This window comes from Dermochelys coriacea, chromosome 2 (genome assembly GCF_009764565.3).
Source record: "Dermochelys coriacea isolate rDerCor1 chromosome 2, rDerCor1.pri.v4, whole genome shotgun sequence".
Taxonomy (NCBI): domain Eukaryota; kingdom Metazoa; phylum Chordata; order Testudines; family Dermochelyidae; genus Dermochelys; species Dermochelys coriacea.
This window is the reverse complement of record NC_050069.1, coordinates 262270018-262290207: the sequence shown is the minus strand read 5'-3', so window position 1 is coordinate 262290207 and position 20190 is coordinate 262270018. Positions and strand designations below refer to the sequence as shown.

Genomic DNA, 20190 nt, shown 5'->3' with positions numbered 1-20190 from the left:
AAGAATGCTTTTTCCTATTATTAACATTCCTAGCCATTTAAAAATATGCATAATGGTGAAGATACTAAGACAATCAACATTCATGTAAGATCCTGGGCTGGAGCAAGTGAGGGAGACCAGGCACCAGATCTGTGGCCCTGCCCCCCACTTCTGCCTGTGACCCCACCCTTGTTCCACCCATGGTACTCCTCCATTCCACCCCTTCCCCTGCGGACCCTTCCCTATTCTGCCCATGGCCCTGCCCCCATTCCGCCCCTTCCCCTGCAGCCCTGCCCCCAATCACTCCTTTCCGTGCCCCTCCCCACCCACTTTGGCATCGAGACTGGAGAAGCTTTGCTCTGGGTCTGTGGTGGAGGGAGACTTTTCTGGGGGCCCCAAATTAGCAGGGGCTCCTGGACCTGGGCCCCATTCGCATATGCAGTAATCTGCCACTACTATCGGGGCTTGAGATTACTGGTATCAGGAAGAATTCTTTTTCAGGGTTACATACATTCATTAGGCACTTTTTTGGTGCGGGTTTCTCTAATGCAGTGCTTCTTAAGCTATCTGATGTGGGGGGGCCGGCAAACTTTTTTTCCAATGTGCTCGAAGACCGGCAGCCGACGGCTCGCGGACTGGCATCCGTCCGCAGACCACCACTTTGAGTAGCACTGCTCTCATGTATCCTACATGCAGCACTGTCCGTGACCAGATAATGGACTGGATGAACCATTGATCTTTCAGTACATGAATACCTCCACTTGGACAGCTATGCCTTCACAATCCCTTTGCCCATTATGATCTGGTCTGATCACAACCATTTGTCAAGAGATGGAATGAAGTCAGTAAAGAGTGATTTTTGCAAACATCTAGGGAATGCACTGGTCCTTGCAGTGGTATTGAAAGTAGTAGAAACTACATGCACAAATACAAAGGACATATTTAGCCCTTATGGATAGTAGCTTAGAAAAAATAAAATTCTTCCTAATTTTGCCCATTTTAGCAGCCCAAAATTTGGAAAACAGAAGCACTTCCCAGCATGAATATGCTGTAGATTAGAATTGCATTTGAAAAGGTTGTGTTTGGATTTGGTGAGGAAAATAAAAGGCCCTGAGCATCCATACTTAAAGGAATAGTTTCTTTTGAAGGAATTCCTTAGCCAGTTGATGCAGTCTGAAAGTTGATAGTTATAATTAGAGCTGGTGGAAACTAAGAATTTGTGTTTTATGGGAAATTCTGACCTTTCAAATTTAAATTTTGTTCCAAATTGGAACAAAAAGAATTATTGAAATTTCTCACAAAACTAAATTATGGGGGGAAAAATAGTTTCGGGTCATTTGAAATGTTCCATTTTGATACAATTGAACTGTTTCATTCACATTTTGACTTTATATTTGCTGTTATCATTAATAATTTAAAATAAAAAATTCCAAATGAAAAGTCATTTTGCAACAAAAAATTGAAATGGCCCATTCCGATAAGACTGAAATGCTTCTTTTTGATGTTTTTCCCCCTTAAAAGAAATTTCATCAACATTGACAAATTCCTGCAGTAAGTATCCACATGGATGAAATGGCATTTTTCAACAGCGAAACATCCATTGAAAAAACATTGGCCAGCTCTAGCAGTAATCCCTCTCTCCATTTCAAAACAAAAGCCAAATGCTGTGACAATCAGTGGGGAGTATCTTGCTAAAACAGTGGCATCATTTGTATCACTGGAAGGATGGGAGCCCAAATGTCAGAGCCCAGATAACTTTTTCTATCCTACCGTAATCGAGAGGAAGGATGGTCTTGCAGTGGGGTCCTTTGAGTCAGGATTCCTGGTTTCTATTCCTGATTTCACTGCAGATCCTCTGTGACCTTGGGCAAGTTACTGATGACTCTGCTAACATAAAGAACGAGGAGTACTTGTGGCACCTTAGAGACTAACAAATTTAGTCTCTAAGGTGCCACAAGTACTCCTCATTCTTTTTGCTGATACAGACTAACACAGCTACCACTCTGAAATCTGCTAACATAATCCTCTTCAAACTGAACTACATTAAATGTGAACTAGGAACCTTTTAGTTAGTGCCCACAACATCCATATGGAGTGTAGCACCTTGGTGCACCCAGTTATTCACACCTGGGGCAGTGTAGACAGAGCCTTAATTTCTTCATCTATAAAATGCGGATGATAATACTATCCTACCTTCCTGAAGTGCTGAGAGGCTTAAGCCTTTCTGGCTTGGAAGGATTGGAAATGATATGGGCTTTGGGATCCTTGGGTAAAAGATATTACAGAAATTCAGAGTATTGTTGTTAATGCTATAAAGTGGGTATGCAGTGTTGTAGTCATGTTGGTCCCACCTTGTGTGTCTAATCAACTGAGTAGATCAACATATGTCTCAAGAACCAAACTGGTTCTTAAAGGCATGATTTGGATGCATGACTTAGGTGCCTCTGTATACAAATGGAGCTCATAGTATGTAATTCCTATATAAACCTGGAAGCTGCTTTGTTACTTCCCCGTTCATTCAGTGATGAGCTGCCAAAATCTTAACAACCGGTTCCCTCCTCACCCCACGAGGGGGGGTCGTGGCCCACCCCTGCCCCCCTGGACCCCTGCCCTATCCAACCCCCCGTGTTCCTAGATGCCCCCCGGACCCCTGCCCCATCCACCCCCCTCCCCTGTCCCCTGACTGCTCCCAGAATTGGGCAGGAGGGTCTCATGGGCCACTGTAGTGGGTGCCCACCCCACCCCTAAGAGCCAGAGGGACCTACTGGGGGGCAAGGTGGGGACTCCGGGCAGTGCTTACCTGGGGCGGCTCCCTGGAAGCATCTGGTAGGTCCCTCTGGCTCCTAGGGATGGGGGAGTGAAGCTAGGGAGGGAGCAGGGGGAGCGGCCGCTCCCCCCACTGATCACATCAAAAGTGGCACCTTAGGTGCCGACTCCATGGGTGCTCTGGGGCTGAAGCACCCATGGGGAAAATTTGGTGGGTGCAGAGCACCCACCGGCAGCTCCCCTCCCCACCCTGCGACCGGCCCCAGCTCACCTCTGCTCCACTCTGCCTCCTCCTCTAAACGCACCTCTCCCTCTGCTTCTCCGCCCCCCACCCTGGCTTCCTGCAAATCAGCTGTTCGCACAGAAAGCCTGGGAGGGCTGAGAAGCAAGTGGCGGCTTTGCGCTCAGGCCCAGGGAGGTGGAGATGAGCTGGGGCGGGGAGTGGTTCCCATGCACGCCCCCCGGGTTACCTGCTACAGCGCAGGGGGTCCTCCTCACGCCTCCCCCCCGCCCCAGCTCACCTCCGCTCCATCTTCTTGGGCCTGAGCACGAAGCCACTGCTTGCTTCTCAGCCCCCCTCACCCTCCCAGCTTCCCAAGCGAACAGCTGATTCGTGGGGGGGCGGGGGTGGGGCGGAGAAGCAGAGGGGAGGTGAGCTGGGTCCGGGGGCAGGGCTGGGAGCTGCCGGTGGATGCTCTGCACCCACCAAATTTTCCCCATGGATGCTCCAGCCCTGGAGCAATCACGGAGTCAATGCCTAAGGCACCACTTTTGGCCAGTTTTTAAATTTAGAAACCCTTTTAGAACCGGTTGTGACAACCAGTTCTAAAAGAGCTTCTAAATTTAACAACCGGTTCCAGCAAACCGGTGCAAACTGGCTCCAGCTCACCACTGTGTTCATTTGAATATTTTGTCTCAGCCTTTCACAAGGTAGATAACTAAAGTAGCTTTCATTCTGTATAGTCACACTTGCTAAAAGCAGTTAGCACATCCAGAAGTATCAATAAGTAAGAAAATAGATCTGAGGATTTGGGCACTAAGAATAAGCTGTTTCTTGTCAGTGCTAAACCACATGGGTCATTTGCTGATGTTTCACTGTTTTCAGGTTTTCTGCAAAGAAACTGTACGCAAGAAGCATCTTGGTCAGAACCATACCCACCGTACTCCATTGCCTGCGGATTCGATGAAGGTTCCAGTAAAGGCCCTGAAGATCAGGTCAGTATTGGGTTGGAGATGCACCTAGGAGGAGCAAACCCAGAACTGCCCCCATGAAATCACCCTGAGGAATGCTGAATATACATAAGCCAGATTCTCTCCTTTGATTGACTGTACTGTCCAACTGAGACTTCCCTAGGTACTCCACAAGGCCAGTGACCCCTACACCACCCCAGCCCAACCCCAGCATAGGTGGGGGTATCAGGGACAAGGAAGGAACTAGGGCTAGAGGGGGGATTGCACTCCAGTGGTTCTCAGCTGTCATATGGCCTTCTGGTCTGAATGACATCAGGGCTGGATCTGACACTATGCAGGGTGGAGAATCGGGGAGCCAGTTATGGCCCCCTCATCCTGCACTGAATGGATCTTGGCATAGAAGAGTCTGTCCTGCTGTGTCCGGTATCTATCTGAGTAGAGAAGATAGCCTGCTGCCTAACCCTTTGCTTCTATGGGGAACATTGCATACAGTGAAAGGGGAAGAGTCCTCTTCATGGTTCCTTTTAAATTAGCGTTCCAGAGACTTGTGTTCATCAGCGTTCTCTGAAGATAGAAAGGATGATCCAGTGGTTAGGGTACGTGAGAGACCTAGGCTCAAGTCATTACTCTGCCCATGTGGCTTTGAGCAAGTAGCTTGGCCTCTCTGTGTCTCAGTTCCCCATCCGTAAAACGGGGACACAACAGCACTGCCCTACCTCACGTGGTGTTGTGAGGTTAAATCCATCAAAGATGATGAGGTACTCAGCTCCTGTGGTAACTGGGGAGGGGGGTCAGATAAATACCAGGGACCGTGTATAAAACACGCTGTGGGAGAGCTAGTGGGTGGTGTGTTCTCTGCATACTCAGAACCTGAGTACCCTTTTCACCCTCACCTGTTTGGACTCTGCTGCTTACCATGCTTCTGTCAGCTACCCCAGAAGAGGAAAGAGCCTTTGACCCACCCTCCTGCACAATTGAACAAGTCTCCTGCTTTCCACCTTTGTGTAGCATGTTGCATAGAAAACGTTACGGTGATTTCACCAAATACCAGGATGATTCTCCAATGAGCAAGTTTCCTGCCAATGTTTCTGAATTTAAAATTGATAAATGACTGTCCCAGCCTGGAGTTGCTGGCATCTCCTAAGCCTTTTGATAAACAAGGTTAGGGTTAGAACAATGTGGCACTTGCATCAGCCCTGAGGAAATTTGACTGACCAGCAACAAACTAAGGTTGTTCCTCATGGTTTGGAATAATCAGGTGGCCCTGTAGTGAAACTGAAAACAATTTGCAGAGGCAAAACTCGATGATGCTTCCTGTTTTTCTCAGGATACATCAATATGCAACATGTCAAAATGAACTTAGTGGTGTTAAAGAGTAATATGGGAGAGGCAATGTCATTTAAGGTCCTCTGCACTGCAATCAGAAGTGTGGCTGCAGCACATTTAGACCAATCGGAGCTAGCTCTGATCTAGCTAGCTTGAATAACTATAGCAATGAAGCCACGACAGCAGGGGCTGTACAAGTCCACCCAGGACCCTGGTTATATTCTTGAGCGGCTAGTCCGTGCAGCCACGGCTTCACGGCTATTGATATTCAAGCTAGCTGGATCAAAGCTAGCTTAGGTATGTCGATGCATGTTGCAGTCACACCTCTGATTGCGGTATAGAAATACCCTTAGTAGGTTGAGTTTGAAACTAGGAATTAAGGACTCTGTCAGAGCTCAGGAAAGAACCCCATTAACACATCGTATGATGTTGGGTCAGTCTCTTAGCTCCATAATGTTTCAGTTTCTTCATCTGTTACTTTTTGTTTAGCTGTACCTACTTGCTAGAGGCGTGATCCATAGCCCATTCAAGTTCATTAGACTCCCATTAGTTCTGATGGGCCTTGCATCTGGTCCTGAAACAATTAGTCACAGAATTTGCAAGGTGCTGAACACTTGTGACATGCTGAGTGACTACACCTCCCATCAGCTTCAATGAGAGTTGGCAAAGCTCAGCACCTTGAACCATCAAACCTTCACTGAGGATTTGGGATAGGCCACAGCTAGGCACGTTTATCCAAATGCTCCCAAACATTGGTGCTTCAAATAAATGAAGCCCAGCTGCCAGACACCCCTGGTTTTATGTCGCAAATATAAAACCTGAACTGCAAGGTTTTGTAAAACCAAGACACATCTTAACAATACTTCGCTCTTAGAGTGAATTGAGTCTTTCCAGTAGCTTCAGGGGGCTTTGGATTGGGCTCATTTAGCACATTTATACACATCAAAGTCCTTTGCACTGGTGGGAGGGGTAAGTGTCACTGTTAGAGGTGGTCAGAAAATAAGAGGAGTGTTCTGCAGAAAAATTTGACTTTGTCAAAACATTGAAAATTTTCAGCCAAAATCAGAAATTTTTCTGATATTGGTTGAAAGCTTTTTTGGGTGTGGAATGGAAAAAAAATCAAAACTTTCCTTGTAAAATAGACACTTCACAAGAAAATGTGTTTAATCAAAAACCCAGTTTTCTGCTGAAAACCCATTTCAAAGGAAAGTTTTCAATGAGGCCAAATCATTATCTGCATTTTTCAGATGGGGAAACTGAGGCACAGGGAGGGCCAATGCCTTGCCCAAGGTCACCCAGAAGATCAGTTGCAGAGCCAACACTAGAACTCAAGTCTCCCAAGTCCCAGTCTAGAGCCCCTATCCACTATAAAGCACTTTGGAGATGTAAAGTATAATTTATATTCTGTGGCTGGGAAGAGCAGTGGTATCAGCACCAAAAGAAAACTCTGCTTCTTTTGTAACTATTTACCAAAGGAAATCATGCCTTAGTAAAACGGGCACACTGGGATGAATGCTGCACATCCATCTATATTTTTGTCTTTTCTTCTTCTCATAGAAATCATATTATTCTGCATTTTGGCATGTCTACACCGCTGGCTATGCGACATCTCTGACTTCACTCATTACAGCTCTCGTTATCTTTGCCATCTTCAGGTAAACGCTTGCAGCAGCCTTTGAGGTATTTGAACAACCCATTCAGCTTCATCCTAATTCTCTTGTCTGTGACTTGCAACTCCAATGGTTTTATTTTCCAGTTTTTGCATTCTATCACAGATACTATATTTCCATCCATGGTAACCTATTCTCCATCACTTATGGTGTGATATTTCCTGGCAGACTTTAAAACATAATACCTGAATGTGTACCCTCTCACTATTCCTCCTGGAGATTTTTTTTTAATGGGACTATGGCTTGTGTCAATGCATGATGGCCTCACAGTTCACATACGGCAACTATTTTCCCCATGCTTGTAAGGACATTCTCTCCATAAACTCCCCTCAGATGTGCCTGTACCATCCATTACAAATTATAGGAGCTATGCACAGAGATCGAGGGAAAATAAACTGCACATTCAAAAAGGAATTAAATAAATTTATGGAGGATAGTACCATTAATGACTATTTGCCAAGATGGTCAAGGATGCAACCCCATGCTCTGGGTGTCCCTAAACCTCTGACTTCCAGATACTAGGACTGCACAACAGGGGATGGATCACTTGATAATTGCCATGTTCTGTTCATTCCCTCTGAAGCATCTGGCATTGGCCACTGTCAGAAGACAGGATACTGGGCTAGATTGGCCATACTGGGTCAGACCAATGGTCCTTCTGATGATCTTATGTGTGCTGAGTTTGGATGATAGGGGACAGAACCTTTTGATTTTAGGCCACTAGCACAAATCCAGCCCTGGGTGGTAATCAATGGAAGTCATTACTATTTAGCATCAACACAGTGACCTATGCAATAAGAGACCAGTCCAACATCCGCTGGAGTCAAAAGGGGTGTCTCTCCAATGAGCATTGAATAAATCCCAAATTGTCCAAGCCTGTTTTCCAGTGGATAGGCATAAAACCACCACCACAACTGTCACATTCCATAGTAATAGTGGTAGGGGCCTAGGAACAAAGAGAATGAGCTAACCTATTGCCTTGCTTCTAGAGATGGCTTCTCTAGCTCAAGGCTGAGACTTTGCTGGGGCACGACAGGGAAAGGGTGCCCTACTGTACTTGTTTTGACTTGCTGAGTGATGTCTGAAGACAGAATGGATTCCTGTTTGGTTTTTAGCTGGGGCAGACTGAAGTTTCTCTTTGAAGAATGATTTCCCTTTTTATTTTCTCATTTCAGAAAATTCCACTGTACACGGAATTACATCCACATGCATCTGTTTGTCTCTTTCATCCTCAGAGCCACTGCTGTTTTCATTAAAGATGCTGTTTTGTTTGCTGATGAAAATATGGACCACTGCTTAATGTCAACGGTATCAATCTTTTCTTCTGTCACTGTGTTTGATTTTACTGGTTAATCCTTGTTACAGAGGTAACACTGAGATTTCCTGATTCTGTCCTGTATTTTGGTTTTATGGGTCTGAGATCATCATACTTTAGGTGCTGTTATGTTTATGGCATACACGTAGACAAATTAGAGTATTTGTTTTTATCTTTCTCAAGGGTTGCAATGTAGCACTACTTTTTTGAATAGAATTTAAATCATTAACACACAAAATCCCCAAAACAGAGAGAGAGAAAACAGGATGCTCCCTAAAACAGAGAGGCACAGCTCACCTCACTTTACTTTAGGCTGTCTGTCTTCAGACTCATTCTGGTAGGCCCAGATCCCATCCTTTCCAACAAGGATCCCTAGTTTGCAAGCAGGATCAGGAACCACCCCCACCCCTGGAAAAAAAAACCCTCTTAAAGTGATAGCTTGCAATTCCAACATGGTCTGCAATACACCAAAGTAGCAAATCGCATCAGACACGTAAAGAAATACCAAGGGCCAAATTCAGCTCTGGTGTACGAGAGCACAACTCTGTCAACTTCAGCAGAGTTGCATCTGCTTACATGAGTAAGGAGTTTGGCCCACAATGGAGGCCCAAATGTTCACTTTCAGACAACTGTACACAACTCACTAGAATTGTATAATCTATGGGTGTAACCCAAACCCTGTTGATGTCAATGATAAATCTATTGAGTTCAATAGACTTTAGATGAGAACCTGTGTACGTGCATATTTCTCTTGGTTCAAATTTTCCCAGCTTTTTCCCAGGACCTTTAAGATGACTGACTTCAGAGACTGCAGCTAATATTTTCCTTTTCCTTTGTGTCTCTAGGTTGCATGTAAGATTGCAGTGGCATTCTTTCAGTTCAGCATTTTAGCCAACTTCTTCTGGCTCCTGGTAGAAGGGATGTACTTGCAAACACTGCTGCTGTTGACATTTGTTTCTGATAAACAGTATGTGTGGTGGTTCATTTTGGTTGGCTGGGGTTAGTACACTCTCATATTTTCTCCCTTTGCTTGTGTATATGCCTAGAGCTCTGAAAAACATTTGCCCTGAGATGCATTTTCGATGAGCATTGACAATTCATGAGGTAGCACACGTTCAATGCAACTACAGCATTTTATTTATTTTTGTTAAAATATTCCCGTGTGGAAATTTTGTCAATTTCTAGACACCCCATGAAGTATCTGGTGGTGTGAGTGTAATGCACTAGGCAGTGTGGCTGTACAGGTCTGGGAAACTGGAACTCATGAATTCTTTGCCTTAAGAATACTTTGGACTAAGATAAAACTTCACCTGCATTATTTCATCAGGTTACACTATGCCCCCAGGAGGTAGATAAATGTAATTATCCTCACTGCACACACAGGGTGACTGAGGCTCTGCCTATCAGGTTGCATGAAGCACCCAAAATTAGTGGACACTTTTGAAATTTTTGCCCAAAAGTTGAAATCCAGGGGCCATTGAAATCAGTAGGATTTTTGCCACTGGCTTCACCAAAGAGAGCATTTCACATTAGGTGTCTAACACTGGGCACCCAAAGTCTAAGGGCACTGGTCACGAAGTGGTAGATTGTGATCGACTGGTCAATCCTGGAGCCTCTGACAGTTGGTCATGATCTCCAACCACTAAAAGTCCGGCAGTGCAGCGGGGCTAAGGCAGGCTCCCTCCCAGCCCTGGCCGCACACCACTCCTGGAAGTGGCCAGCATGCCCCTGCAGCCTTTGGGGGTGGTCAGGGATCTGTGTGCTGCTCCTGCCTGCAAGCACTGTCCCTGCAGCACCCATTGGCCGGGAACAGGGAACTGTGACCAATAGGAGCTACGGGGGTGGTGCCTACAGGGAGGGGCAGCACTCTGAGCCACATTCCCCCCGCCCCCAGAGGCCGCAGGGGTATGCTGGCTGTTTCCGGGAGTGGCATGGGGCCAGGGAAGGCAGGGAGCCTGCCTTAGCCCCGCTGCGCCACCACATGGGAGCTGCCCGGCAGGAGCCCTCATCCCTTCTACATCCCAACCCCCAGCCCTGAGCCCCCTCTCAGAGCCAGCACCATGTACTCCCTCCTGCACCCCGACCTCCTGCCCCAGCCCCGTGAAAGTGAGTGAGGGTAAGGGAGAGCGAGCCATGGAGAGGGGGGATGGAGTGAGCAGGGGACGGGGCCTTGGGGAAAGGAGTGGGGCCTCAGGGAAGGGGCGGGGTATATCCTGGGTTGCACTTAAAATTCAAAAAGTGATCTTGTGCGTGAAAAGGTTGGAGACCACTGGTCTGAGGCATTTAAAATTAGAGACCACTTTTGAAAAGGTGGCCCTCAACCTTTTGTGAACTTCAATTTCCTGATCTAGAAAATGAGAGCAAATATAGTTACCTGTCTCACAGGGATGTTGTGAGGCCCAGCTAAATAACACTTGTTAATAGCTATCTAACTGCAAACTCTGATTAAGGCCAGGAAAGAGCAGAAGGGGGAACAGATCTCACAAATTTCTTGATACCAGTCATTAGATTATTAGGAGGAAGTTAACTAGGCTGATGTGCTGCCTCTTATACGCTTCATGAGGGAACTATACAATCTCCCATGTGTTCAGAGTTACATTAGAGGAGACTAGAATCCTTTGCCCAGAGTAGTTCAGAATTGCAATAACTAAAGCTAAGTGATTTCTGCAATCCTACAAAAGCTTAGAATTCGTAGGCAGGCCTTCGTCTAGCTCTCTGCCTCAGTGGCTCACCAGCCTTTTCTAATCCCCTCTTAAAATGTTTTTTTTCCTCTTGTTTATGCCTTTTGACTTCACTGTTCTTTTATTGAACTGGTGCCTAAATGCATTCAGTGCAAGATCACTTGACACTGTTGTTTGGCACTTATGCTATATCCCGTCTGCAGTTTTGTAACCCTGTAAAGCATTCGGACTAGAAATAAGATGTACATTTTTCATAGTGAGAATAATTAATCCAGTTTACCAAGGGTTGTGGTGGATTCCCCATCACTGACCATTTTTAAATCAAGATGGGATTTTTTTTCTAAAAGATCTTCCCTAGGAATTATTTTGGGGAAGTTGTCTAGCACAACCCAGAGAAGTGGTCAGGCTAGATGGTCCCAATGGCCCCTTCTGACCTTCGAATCTCTGAATTTGGGGTTCAAGTTTGCATGGAATTCACTGTGGAAAATAAAGCCATGTTGTGTTCTACGTTGACTCTTCTAGGAACTCCCAGTGCTGTGATGTCTGCTTGGATCCTAACCCGAATCTACAGACAGAATACAGGGTGAGCCAAAATCATAGTGCAGCTGGGCATTGCGTTTGGCACAGTAAATGTGATTCATCAAGAAAGGAGATTTAAAAAGTAACCAAAGTTTTTAACCATAAGAATTTGCATTTCTGATCTTTAAAATTCAGAAATAGTTCTCAAAACGACTTCCTCATTTGTCTATCTCCCAATTTACATCTGACTGCAGCAGCAGCATTCCCAGCTCAGGATTTGATCAAAAGTCTCACAATTGAGTTATTTTTCTTAAAGCCCCAGCTGCTGCAATCATGATATTGCAGCAGAGCCTTGGCTTTTGTTTTAAAATATGTGTCTAGCCTTCGTGGTTGCCAGAAAAAACTTGACAATGTGAAGCAAGTACACCCTGCAGCCAGAAGGCAAATAAAAAGAACCAAACACTTATTATTTTTCCAGAAGTCGTGAGGGTTATAAGCCAATCACATGATGGAGAGGGATTGGACTCAGTTTTTGAACATCTAGGATTGGCAATACTGTATTCTTGCATTTGAATGATTGCATTTGAATTATTATGAATCATATTTGAATGATTATGCCGTGTATTGAACTGTCTTACCTCTGGCACTCATCTCCTCTGTCTTTTCTCACAATCTCACCACTTTTGGGGCAAGAGTACTTATACTCTGAAGCTCCTTCCATCTGGAACAACCTTTCTCTATCTCATCCACTTTCTACCTAGTCCTTGTATCAAACAGTGCAAGCTTCCCTACAGCACCTAGCTAGTAGGCTTCAAGACTGGTTTACTATAATTGGGAGTGAAAGTGTTGTTCCATTTTCATCTCCATTCAATCCTTGGTTTGACCGCAAAGCCTCTCAACCTGAGGATGGGGTGGGAGCAATATATCACAGATGCTTGGTTACTAGGATCTGAACTTTAATCTTCCAATTCACTTCACACAGGCCACAAGATAGGATCAACTTCTACTCCTTCCTAACCTGGGAAAGATTCAAGCCAATGACCTTGAAAGGTGAAAGGCTGTCTGGCCCACTGCCACTCACCTGGCCCATGCAGTCTGCCTTGCTCCATTCATGTTAATTTGTGGTACCCAAATATATCAATAGCAAAATACCCCATCATTTCAGTTTGTGTAAATGGTGGGGGGATGTCAGTCCTCCACCTTCTCATGGCACGTGCTCCTCTTATGTAGCCTCTAAGGTATAAGGATGAATTCAATGTCTTTCCTTTCCCTGGATCTCCTCATGTGGAAAGACTGCAAGACAAGCAGACAAATTACTGTGATCCTGCAGTTATTCCAGGTGAAAAAATTCCTTTCATTTCAGTGGCAGAACCAAATCTGGAAAGACTCTACTAGTCTTTGTCTGATGATAAAAGGGGTTCAGGGAAGGGAGATAAGAATGATCAAGAACCTGGAAAAACTCCCCTCTGAAGAAAGATTGAAAAGTTTGGGATTTTTTACCTTACCAATGAGATTAATAAAACAGGACCTAAAGTATATAAAATACCAACTACTCTAGAGAAAGTGGATCAGGAGCTTCTCTTGTGCCTGTCTCATATGCAAGAACAAGAAGACCCTCAATGAAATTAAAAGGTAGCAATTTCAAAACCAATACAAGGAAATATTTATTATACCCTATGTAATTAGGCTCTGGAACTCACTGCCACAGTATGTCATCAATGCCAAGAACTTAACAGGCTTCAAAGAGGGTTTGAACATTTATGTGGATAATATGAATATCCAGATTTATGACCATTATTGCTGACAGAAATGCCTTGATAGGCATTAAACCTCATGCATCAGGGCTTAAGCCAATCTCTACCTATTAGAGATCAGGAAAGACCTAATACAGTGTGTGTCAACACTTACAGTAGGGTATAGAGTACAAACCCCACACTCCCAGCCAGCACGTGTGTAGATGGTGAGAGATGGCTTAGCTGAGTGGACTACCACAGAGCACCCTACATGCCTGAACCCCCAGGGTATAGACCCTATGCAGGGTCTCTTCACATCCAAGCAATGCCTCCCACAGCTGTTTTTGGCAGTGTAGTGTCCTGCTGCCTCTCCACTGCCAGGTCCTTTCCCCATTGCAGCGAGAGGCCTCTGCAGCAGGGAAAGCAGTGGGGAAAGGCTGCGGCAGCAGGGCCCGAAATAGCATGTGCTTGCACTCCACATGCTGCCAGAAGTGTCGCCGTAGACCAAGGGGACCGATTATCTCAGATCTTCCTATCATTAACTTCTTGCACCTTCCTCCGATGCAGCCACTGCTGACCACTGCCGGAGACAGGATGCTGGACCGGATGGACACTGGGTTGGACTCAGTCTATCCATTCCTATGTTCATTGTAGAGTAGCTAAACCACTGGAGAACATAAAATCCAACCTGGATACGTTTATCTTCATCCCTGTGCCCACACTCTGCTAGCTGTTAACACCACCACACTTGCACCTTTTAGATGAAGGCTCCATTTTGACTGCTGTTCACCTGCCCCAGACTGTGCCGGTTCCAGTCAAAAGCTCTAAAGTGGAAGCATCAGGATCTCAGTGCCTGGACTCTGCTGAGCAGCCCGGAAGCCAGGGCGAAGAAGTGAGGAGTGCTTTGGATTTACTGCAGCTGAATCCAGCCTCTCTTCTTTGCCCTGAAATGTAGCTCCACATAGCAGGGGAGAGAGAGAGTCTTAATGAGCAGCCTGCAATTGGGATAATGTCCCCTTCCTTGTTTCACTTTGGCTATGTTGACATTTACAGCAGTGTGTAGTGTGCAGCCACGGCATGTCCCCCTAGCACGGATAGAAATAGCGGAGTAGATGGAGAGGCACAGTTTAAGTGGGTAGAGTAAAGACATGCCAGATCCTTAGTGTATGTACCCTACGTGGCTCTCCACACCCCAAGCAGTGCTTCCCACATATACACTTCTATTTTTACAGTGTGGTGTTCCGTGGCCAGAGCCTTTCCCCACCGTAGTGAAAGGCTCGGGGAGCAGGAAAAGGTTCTGGCAAGGAGGAGACAGCGGGGAAAGTCTCTGACAGCAGGGTTCTGGCCTTTCCCCATGGCCTCTCTGCTGCCAGAGCCTTTCACTGCTGCATAAAGCTACACACTGCAGTGTGAACGTAGCCTGTTTTTCACTGCCGTGTGTAGCCACATGTACCCTAAACACTACCACCAGTGTAGACAAGGCCTTTGCCTCAAGCTGGATAAGCCTTCTGTGAATTAGGCTATAGAGCAACCTTCTTGGGAGTGAAAATCTGGAAAAAAATTTTTGGAGATGCTTTTAAATTGCCAACAGCAAGAGTTAATGACAGCCATTTTTCTGTACTAAGACTTGAGTCGTTTAATATTCAGCACAAACCAGACCAGGTAATTATTTAGTTTCCTGTTTCAGATGCTGGGATGATGATGAGAATACAGCAGTGTTATGGATCATCAAGGGACCCATACTGCTATCTGTATTAGTGAGTTTTGCCTTTGATCCGTTGAATCCTTTGAAGAACTGAAAACTAAGCACATAACTCTTTTCAGTAAGACAGGCATACAGTGCCGCATACTGCATTTAATTTGTTTTTAATTTCAGGAAGCTGGAAATTGTTGCATAACACTTGCTATATTGGGAGTGGAAGAGAGACAAGCAGCTGTGAAATGCATGAAAATTACAAATGAAGGGCAGCATGTTGCCCTGGGACATGTGTATTGAACTCCATTTCAGCCAATGTAAGCTATATGTGTGCAGCCAAGGCTGGCAATAGTGCAAGATCACACACAGGTGATACAAGGCTAATTACTCAGTCTAATGCCAGGAACATGCCTAAATAAGGACACTCCTGCATCGTCTATGCATGATCATTGCACATTTGTAATTCAGGAAAATTTAGCCTTAAAGGCTCATTGCATCGAGTAACGTGTAAGATCTATTTTGTGTCACTTACTCATGTTTCTGACCACAGAATCCATCTCCAAAATGTGAGGATGTACTTAGATTGTGAACTCTTTGGAGCACGGGGTGTCTCTTTGTTCTGTGTTTGTACAGAGTCTATCACACCAGGGTTCTGTCCATGACTGAGGCTCCTAGGAGCTACCACAATACAAATACATAATAACAGGCTTGTGACATGCCTGTACCTTGTCATTTCTCTTTCCCCGTTTTTATTCTTCTGTTTTCTCTCCAAACTAGAGAACAATATTGCCCCTCTACCCAGGCTCTCCTCAGTCTTTTCTCCAACTTTATGCCAGTGCGTTTTGCACTTGAGCCATTAGGATGCATGTTTAGGAAAAATTTGGCCATTATATATGCAAGCAGGATTCTTGCTGACTTAAATTGTGTTGCAAGATCCATTTTGTGGAATGTTATAGAAATGTGCATCGGTCAAATTTTTCAAACATGGGTGCCTAAAGATTGGCACCTACATACATCATTAGGCATAACAAATAATTGGTCTGATTTTTTTCAGGGTCTGAGCAAGTAAACCTCCTATTCAAAGTCATTGTGGAAGCACATCATAATTGAAAATCAGATCATGTTTACCTAGGGTGACCAGATGTCCCAATTTTATCAGGACAGTCCTGATTTTGGGGTCTTTTTCTTATATAGGCTCCTATTACCCCCCCAACCCCCTGTCCCGATTTTTCACATTTGCTGTCTGGTCACCCTATGTTTACTTAGGTGCCTAAATAAGGATTTGGGGGTGTCACTTTAGGCATCTAAGATAGAAAATGTTGCCCTTATTATTTATTTGACTGTGTAAAGATTGAGAACCAGATATTCAGTTGGCATAAATTGGCATAGCTGCTTTGATGTGGATGGATCTACATTGATTTGCACCCATTGAAGATATGGCTCAGTCTCCTAGGAAGCTTAGAAACCCCTTTTTCTCTTTGCAGATTAACTTTATTATATTTGTCAATGTGATCAGAATTCTGGTGCAGAAATTACAATCTCCAGAGGTCAGAGGCAGCCATTCTAGTCATTTTGTGTAAGTGATGATTCCTTTTTTTCTATTATCTCCCATTGGATCTGGTTTAAGATATTATTTCCTGGTGGTGTCCCCCTGTGGCCTCTTCCTCAATAGTGGGGAAAGTAATTCCCAGAACAAAAAAACAAAGTCGAGTTGCCGCCTTGTTTCTAAGGTATGAGCAAGTAAAAATCTGCCCTCTTTTTCTACAGGCCCCAATATAAAGTCCTCTCTATGCTAGTCCACCAGATAGGCCCAACTGAAAGTCCTGCACCTAACAAATTGTAATCAAGTTCACACACTCTTAGGTTGCCACACAAATGGCCCCTCCTCTCTTCCTCACCTTTTTTATTTTATGCACATCAGCTATGGCCTGTAGTTGAATGAGCTCCAGATGCATCTGGTTCCCAGCTGTTTAACTCCTCCCATTCTGGTTCCATGCCCTTCCTGAGAGACTCAGCCCTGCCAGCCTCTGTAACGGTCTCTTAGAAACCCTCAGGAGACTAGTTGGCTCATGGGTTTGGTAAGGCTGGAGAATTTCAATACTAGATTGCCAATCCAATTCAGCCCCAAAAGCATGTTTTATCTTATGTGAAAAGAGTTGGTGGCCTGCATCCATTTCAAAATGGACAGGTGACTCCATCAGAAGAACCGCCATCATGACTACCACAGACTAGCATCCATGCCTGCTGACACAGGAGAGAGAAAAAAAGATTGCAAAGGCATAGAGAATGAACAACCCTATTGCCATTAGACATGGTGCACACACATTGGCTTTGCCTGATCTGTAGATAGATTGAGGATTTAGGTCTTGTCTACATGGCGCAGCCTTGGGCACTACAGCAGTGTGATTTCTAAAGCACACTAATGTGTTGCGCATTAATTGGTCCGTCTGAATCCTGATGGTGCACACTAAAAGTTCCCTCCTGCACTTTAACTATTACACACCAGCAGGGTCTACACAGACCAATTAATGTGCAAAATATTAGTGTGCTTTAGAAATCCCCTCTCCCCTCCCTCCATAGTGTGCATTGCTATGCCATGTGCACACGCCCTCAGTCTCAGTTCTGTTAGTTTCCCAACTTGCATTAAATTCATTGAAATGTTTGTTTGTGTTTTTCTTTTGTCATTTTCCAGGAGACTAGCTAAATCCACACTGCTCCTGATCCCACTCTTTGGAGTGCACTATATCGTGTTTGCATTTTGCCCAGAAAGCACTGGTTTGGAAGCTAGACTTTATATTGAGCTGGGCTTGGGCTCCTTTCAGGTATGATAAACAAAGACAGAATTAATAACTGTCCCAACCTTGCCCAATTCAGGGAGGGTGACTAAGTGCCTTACCTGAAGTCTAATGAAGGCTGGGGTGTCTATCAGAATGAGCTGGCTGACATTCAATCCAGATAAAACGGAGGTCCTGAGAGTAGATTAGGAGAAATAACATCAGTCTCTCTCCTTCCATTGCTAGTGCACCCACTGTTCACTATTTGAATTCTTAGTCTGCGGGTCCGGTTAGACCAACAACTGCTGTTACGTGATGAAGTAGCCGCTGTGGCCAGGATCGCTTTCTCTAGCTTCTCATGGCCAGAAGCGTATGGCTCTTTTGGATGTAGACCTTGCTTCTTTCATCCATGCCTCTGTCACTTTGAGATTAGATGACTGCAATGCACACCTGATGATGCTACACTTTAAGTATATTCAGAAGCTTTAAACTGGACTGGGATATGAACTGCCCATGCAGTGAACATTACACTAATGCTCCATGTTCTGCATGGCTACCTGTTGGCTTTGAGACAGAATTTTAAGGTGTTGCTTTTGACCCAGGTACACTTAAATTACCTGGGACCTGCCTATTTGAGAAACTACCGCTCTTGTGCCATATTGCTGGGGTTGCAATGAGTCACGGTGCACTAGCTGGCACTCTCTGGCTCTTGGCAGGGTTTTCTCCCTGGAATGATCATCCTCTCTTGGTCAGAAATAGCCTGAATCTCTTAATGTCCTGGGCAAGCTGCCAGGCACTTGCTGGGGGTGGGGGGTAGAAGGAGATCGGGCATGAGACTGGCTCTCTGCCCTGCTCTATCAAGGCTGGATTTTGTTACATAGTTAGGCTGACAGTGGTGTTTCCTTTTATAGCACAGTTTTGTAGGCAAACTGAAATATTGGCAGGATACACAGGGCTATGGAGAGGCACCTCTTTGGCTTTTGAAATAGAAAGAAATACACCAGAACTGTAATTTTCAAAACTGCCTTGGTCACTTGGGAGCACAAGTCCCATTGAACACCATTGCTAAGTCACTTAGGAACTGTTGAAATTCTACCCTAAAGAAATATTTTGCCACAAGCAGTGTCTATAAGGGAAACTGAAGTTTTTATAGCTTACTATTTTTCAGCCTCTTTTGAATCAAATTATAGACACAGGCTGGGCACAGGTATTTACTGCTAAACTTGCAGCCCAAAGGAGAAAGCATGGAGTGGAAATTTTGACCCCCAGAATGCAGATGTCCTTATCCCATGGCATGTCTACTCCAGATGCTCTCTATGATAGGCCCCAGGGAGGAACCAGGAGTCAGGGTACAGTCTGTTTGTTACAGGCTTCTGGGAGAACATTTAGGGGTGTATAAGCAGAAGCAATTGTCTGTTCTCTTTTGGAAAATATCACACTCGGGTACTTAAACACTCTTTCATTACATAGCTGTGATTACATGACAGATTTCTGATGATCTCACTGATGACCGTCTTTGCCATATTTATAAAGATGCTGTCAAAACTCTACTGTATAAATATAGCCTTATAATTCACTGCTACATATTTTTTTTAAAAAAAACCTTGGCCTGCCTAGGATTTCATGCCAAAACAGGGCTAGAACTCAGAGCCTCCTGCTCGAAAAAACACAGACCACTGCTGCTTGACCTAAAGGAGAATTCTGGTTAACTGCTAGCAGTATAGGGCTCCTCACATACACGTGAGCAGTTCTGATTATATCCATTAGAGGTAAGTGGTGCACGTATGCAATGTCAGGTCCATGACAGTGTTTAGTCTGAATATGAAAGCCATATAAATACTGATTGGAAAAATTATGTTGTTGTTGTGTCCTAATCAAAGTATTAATTAGGCTGATGTCACTCTACAATTATCTGTGCTCCAAAGCCGGCTGTGCTGAAATTCACCTTTTTTAGAAATAACCTTTTTTTCCCCTTCATTTCCTAGGGCTTTGTTGTCGCCCTTCTATATTGCTTCTTAAATGGAGAGGTAAGTAGCAAGACACACGATTGCATAAGACCTTTGAAACTCAGGGGCTTCCATTGTTTTCCTTGTGTTCCAATTTCCAGAATAGGCCATCGCACTTTACTTTGATCGGCTCCTGAAAGCATGAAATAGCCTTATCTGTCTTCCTGCCTGTGTCTCTCTACTTGATCTAAATACATGTAATTCTGGTCTGCTACAGAAAGGCACAACATCAGCCTTGAACTAGTAACCCCTTGACAAGTGTCAGGGATTCCCCTGTCATGAGAAAGTGTGTTCAATTAAAAAGAAAAGGAGTACTTGTGGCACCTTAGAGACTAACAAATTTATTAGAGCATAAGCTTTCGTGAGCTACAGCTCACTTCATCGGATGCAAGCTTATGCTCTAATAAATTTGTTAGTCTCTAAGGTGCCACAAGTACTCCTTTTCTTTTTGCGAATACAGACTAACACGGCTGCTACTCTGAAACCTGTGTTCAATTAGTGTCTCTAGATACATATTGGACCTCTCTTCAGCTT

The 20190-nt window shown here is 44.7% G+C and overlaps 1 protein-coding gene across 1 annotated transcript in view; it reads left to right on the top strand.

Moving 5' to 3' along the window:
- Positions 1-20190, top strand: part of LOC119851404 (vasoactive intestinal polypeptide receptor 1-like) — a 45718-nt gene that overhangs the window by 20074 nt on the left and 5454 nt on the right. Inside the window, exons 4-12 of the mRNA XM_038391181.2 lie at positions 3851-3960; positions 6820-6917; positions 8108-8240; positions 9093-9246; positions 11451-11511; positions 14868-14937; positions 16361-16452; positions 17569-17698; positions 19636-19677. Coding sequence (XP_038247109.1) covers positions 3851-3960; positions 6820-6917; positions 8108-8240; positions 9093-9246; positions 11451-11511; positions 14868-14937; positions 16361-16452; positions 17569-17698; positions 19636-19677 — 890 coding nt within the window. The remainder of the gene's footprint in view (positions 1-3850; positions 3961-6819; positions 6918-8107; positions 8241-9092; positions 9247-11450; positions 11512-14867; positions 14938-16360; positions 16453-17568; positions 17699-19635; positions 19678-20190) is intronic.